Raw genomic sequence first — 4,491 nt, 5'->3', positions numbered from 1 at the left:
GAGCAACTGGCTCCACATCCAGCTGCTTGCTCGCCCTCCCCGTCACTGATGCCACTGCCAGCATTGGCGACAGCAGCTTCTTTGGGGCTAGGGCCCAGATCAGAGTGGGGGCTGGGCCTTGCATGGGCTAATTTGTCTAGGACCTCACATCCTGCTCAGGTCAACTCTGCCCGTGCCCCTCAGACTGTGCGTGGGGCGGAGGTGTTCTACAGGCCCATGCTCCCTGCCCTGTTGCCCTCCTAAAGGTCACCACAGCACAGCATGTGCAACCGAGCACTGCAGGGCACAGTGGGATCATGCAGGAAAGCTGCCTGCCTCTGTGAGCTCCACGCTGTCCTGGCAACAGTGTTACAGGCGGAGTGAGGGGCACAAGCCGGACACAGGGGATTGTGGGGGGAGGAGAGACTGTGGGGGGCCTTTAATTTTAATTAAGCATTTTGGGGGGTTTATCAGAGAATTTGTATTTTTTTTTTTTTTTATCAGGGAAATAAGGATCCCTGCTAATCACCATCTTCTTCAAGTGCTTAGAAATGGATTCCTTGAGTACCTACTTCATGATTTTTCCAGGGACTGAGATGAGGCTGACTGGTCTGTAGTTTCCCAGATCTTCCTTCCCCTTCTTAAAGATAGGCACTATAGGCCCCCTTTTCCAATCATCTAGGACCTCTCTTGATGACCATGAATTTTCAAAGATGATGGTCAGCAGCTCTGCAAACACAGTGGCCAACTCCCTCAGCACCCTGGGATGCGTTGCATCCAGCCCCAGGAAGTTGTATACATCCAGTTTTCTAAACAGTCCCTAACCTGATCTTTTGCTACTGTTGGCTGCTCACCTCCTCCCCAAACTGTACTGCCAGGTACAGTAGTTTGGGAGCTAACCTTGCCTGTGAGAACTGAGGTGAAAAAGACATTGAGTACTTCAGCCTTTTTCTGCATCATCTTGTACTAAGTTGCCTCCCCTGTTTAGTTTCCCCCAGTCTTCCTCTTGTTGCTGACATACCTGTAGAAACCCTTCTTGTTACTCTTTATGTCTCATGCTAGCTTCAACTCCAGTTGTGCTTTGGTCTTTCTGCTGTCATCCCTGCATGCCCAAACAATGCTCTTATACTCCTCCCTAGTCTGTCCAAGTTTCCACTTCTTGTAATCTTGCTTCTTGTGTTTTGGCTCACTGAAAATTCCCTGCTAAGACAAGCTGGTTTTCTGCCATACTTCCTAATCTTCCTACGCATCAGGGTGGTTTGGTTCCTGCGCCCTCAGTAAGGTTTATTTACAGTACAGCTCTCTTGGACTCCTCCCCCCTTAGACTGGCCTCCCAGGGGATCCTGCCCATGAGTATCCTGAGAAAGTCGAAGTCTGCTTTTCTGAAGTTCAGAGTCCTTATTCTGCTGTTCTTCCTTTTTTCCTTAGGATCCTGGACTCAATCATCTCATGGTTGTTGCTGCCCAAGTTGCCATCCACTACTACATTCCCCATTTTTTTTTTTTTACCATGAATAATTTTCCAAGCCCCGGTCCAGTACTCTAGTACAAGAACATCCACTCTACAGGTTGCCTTTACAGTTTTTCCAAAAGTTAAACTCACCTACATGTATGACTGGCATGATCTATATACTTTAAAAAATAAAAAAATCAGAGCTACTATAGTCTACAACATGAGTTGCAATGTAGCTAATATAGCTACAGTTCACTGAACCTCAGATTTTAATTTCATAAAACACAGCTTACTTTTTTAGAAATAAAAGCTAAAAGTGAAAGTTTAAGCTGATGCATTAAAACAAAATTATTTCTGGCAATTTTATCAGTTTCCTGTAGCAGTGTCTTGCCTACACTCAAAAGAATGAGACAGCCCCTACTTTACTCTGGTAAAGGCTTAATGTTACAAACTGTTTGATTTCCAACTTTAGCCTACCAATGCAGACCAATAGTTTAGATGCCTCCTCTGCTATAAATCAAGCAACAGGTTCTGGATAGAGTTTAAAACATTGTTCCCTCTCCCTTATGAATAAAGATGTTCCAAGAAACATCCATTAACACTTCTTAGAAAAAAGCAAGAGAAGACTAAGAACCTAATCTCAGGAAGAAATATGTAAGGAAATCTTACCAGACTAACAGATCAGCATAATAAGGATCATAACTGCAGAACCTATATTTACAGGTATGATAATTCTGGTATCCACCTTTGCACCAAGACATAATGTGATAACATAGGTAATCATCTTGACAAACAGCTCTTGGGTTACTGATGTGAAAACTCACATCCTTGCCACCTTTTGCTGTTGAATTCACGCTATACAACAGTTATGCAGAGTTGGGTCTGGTCACAAGGGAGAACCATAAATAACATGAACATGCCAATTAGGGCTGTGCAAAGCTTCAGTTGCTGACTTGATTCAGCAGATTCAGCCCGATTCAGTGGCCGAATCTCCAAATCCAAATCAAATCAGGAGACCCTTTAATCTCTCTGAATTGAATCTGAACCCTCTGAATTGAGTCAGAGAGATTCGACGATTCAGACACAGACACAGCTTTAAAATGTTTTCTCTGCATACCTCAAGGTACCAGGTGGCTTGTGAATGCTGAGATGCTGGGGTGGATGGAGTGTCCCACAGGAGCACGGGGGGCTCCCCAGTGTACTTGGCAGCAGACCCAGAAGTGGACCAGAAGCACTTCTGATCCACTTCTGGGTCTGCCGGGGAACGCACAAGGGGTGGGAGTGCACAGGGCAACTGGCACCTCCTGGGTCTGGGGGGGCACCCGGGATCCCCCTGCAGCCAATCACTGAGCAGGGGGGGGCTCCCCTGCACTCTCAGCAGTGGACCCAGAAGTGGACCAAAAGTACTTCTGGTCCACTTCCGGTTTTGCCACCAAACACATGGGCCCCCCCCCGCTCCTGTGGTATGCTCCATCCGCCCCACCATCGCAGCGTTCACCATCACACCTGGTACCTCAAGGTATGTAGAAAAAATATTTAAAGCCATGTCTATGTCCAAATTGCTGATTCTCTGAATCAACACTGAATCTTCAGATTCGGATTTGGCCGAATCAAATCAGGACAGTGATCTGAATCAACAAATCAAATCACTGTCCCTGACTCGGGCCAAATCTGAATCGAATACGGCCCATTGCACACACCCCTAATGCCAATGTGCAATGAAGTCTTCCCTCTGAATAAGCACTGAGCAATCCCAGATACACTGTTAAAGGACCTACAGCTTCTAATAGCAAATGTATGAGCTTGGCATTCCAGTCTTAAGGACCTTTTCCACTGGAGCTTTCCAAGCAACTGTAGGCAGTATCTATCCCTCTCTTTTTCAGAACAAGAGATTCAACTATAATTTCAATCATAGGTGCTGACTTTTATATTTGCTGGGGGAAGAGGGCAGCCCAAGATGATGCCCACTCCTAGCAGCATAGCTGAAGCAGAGCCAAACAGAGCCCATGCGGGCACAGGGGGCAGAGCCCATGGGAGCATAGGGGTGCCAGTGGGCTGCCCACTTTGACCACAGGGTTCCCCGCCCTGCTGCCCTCCCCCTGGAAGCCCTGCACCAGCTGTGCAGCCATAGTGAGGTGCCCTCTGACCACCCATGCTGCCACCCCCACTGCTCCTGCAAGAGCAGGGGGCACCTCACCATGGCAGGACAGCTGGCGCAAGGCTCCCAAGGGGAGGGCAGCAGAGTGGGGAGCCCCAAGACTGCAGCAGGCAGCTGCATCTGTCCTCACCCCACACACAAATCTAGGGGACACATGCCCTCCATGCCCCCCTCCCTGAGATTGTGCACAGCAGCAAGAGCTGCTTCCTCCCCCACCCGAGATGAGCCATTCATGGCTCTGTCCTGCTCCCCACCCCAGCCCTGAGCCCCATGCCCCACCCTGGCTGGGCAGCACCCTCAGGCTCAGCCCTTGCCCCACTCCTTCCCTCACCATGGGGGCCTCAATCTGATTCCCTCCCCCCGAACCTGAAGAGAAATAGTTTCTACTTCCTTGTGTCTGAGCAAACTTCTTTAGTTAGTAATGAGTTTAGCATAGAGTTTGGTCTCTACACTATTACTGAATAGCAGTGGTAGATTCAGGAGGGATACAAATATATGGACTATCCCCCTCCTTATTAGCTACAATAGACAATAATGGGCTACCTGCCACCATTTACCTGCTTTTTAACTCGGACAGAATTTCCCCAACATGTCTTAGAATTAACTAAGAAGAATAATTCTTTAAGTACCTTCCAAATGAAAGTGTTCATCACCAATTGTCTTGCTCTCTTCTGTTCTGACTGGAGGTAAAAGCTCTTTGGTTGCTAGTTATCTAGAAGAGGCTGCATTGCTATAAGTGTTGCCAGCAGATGAAGGGCAGTGATGCTTCCCCTCTATTCAGCACTGGGGAGGCAACACCTGGAGTCCTGTGTCCAGCTGTGGGCCCCCCACTGCAGAAAGGACCTGGACAAGTTGGAGAGAGTCCAGCAGAAGGCAAAAAAAATAGTTCAGGGGCTGGGGGA

General features: G+C 48.1%; 1 protein-coding gene across 1 annotated transcript in view; it reads right to left on the bottom strand.

The window, feature by feature from the left end:
- NKD1 (naked cuticle homolog 1) overlaps positions 1-4,491 on the bottom strand; it is a 202,622-nt gene that overhangs the window by 64,906 nt on the left and 133,225 nt on the right. The window contains 1 exon segment of the mRNA XM_019505694.1: positions 4,219-4,251. Coding sequence (XP_019361239.1) covers positions 4,219-4,251 — 33 coding nt within the window.

The sequence above is a fragment of the Gavialis gangeticus genome, unplaced genomic scaffold, assembly GCF_001723915.1.
Source record: "Gavialis gangeticus isolate Ggan-Ray unplaced genomic scaffold, GavGan_comp1, whole genome shotgun sequence".
Classification (NCBI taxonomy): domain Eukaryota; kingdom Metazoa; phylum Chordata; order Crocodylia; family Gavialidae; genus Gavialis; species Gavialis gangeticus.
Note: the sequence above shows the minus strand (reverse complement) of the source record. Positions and strands in the feature narration are given on the sequence as shown.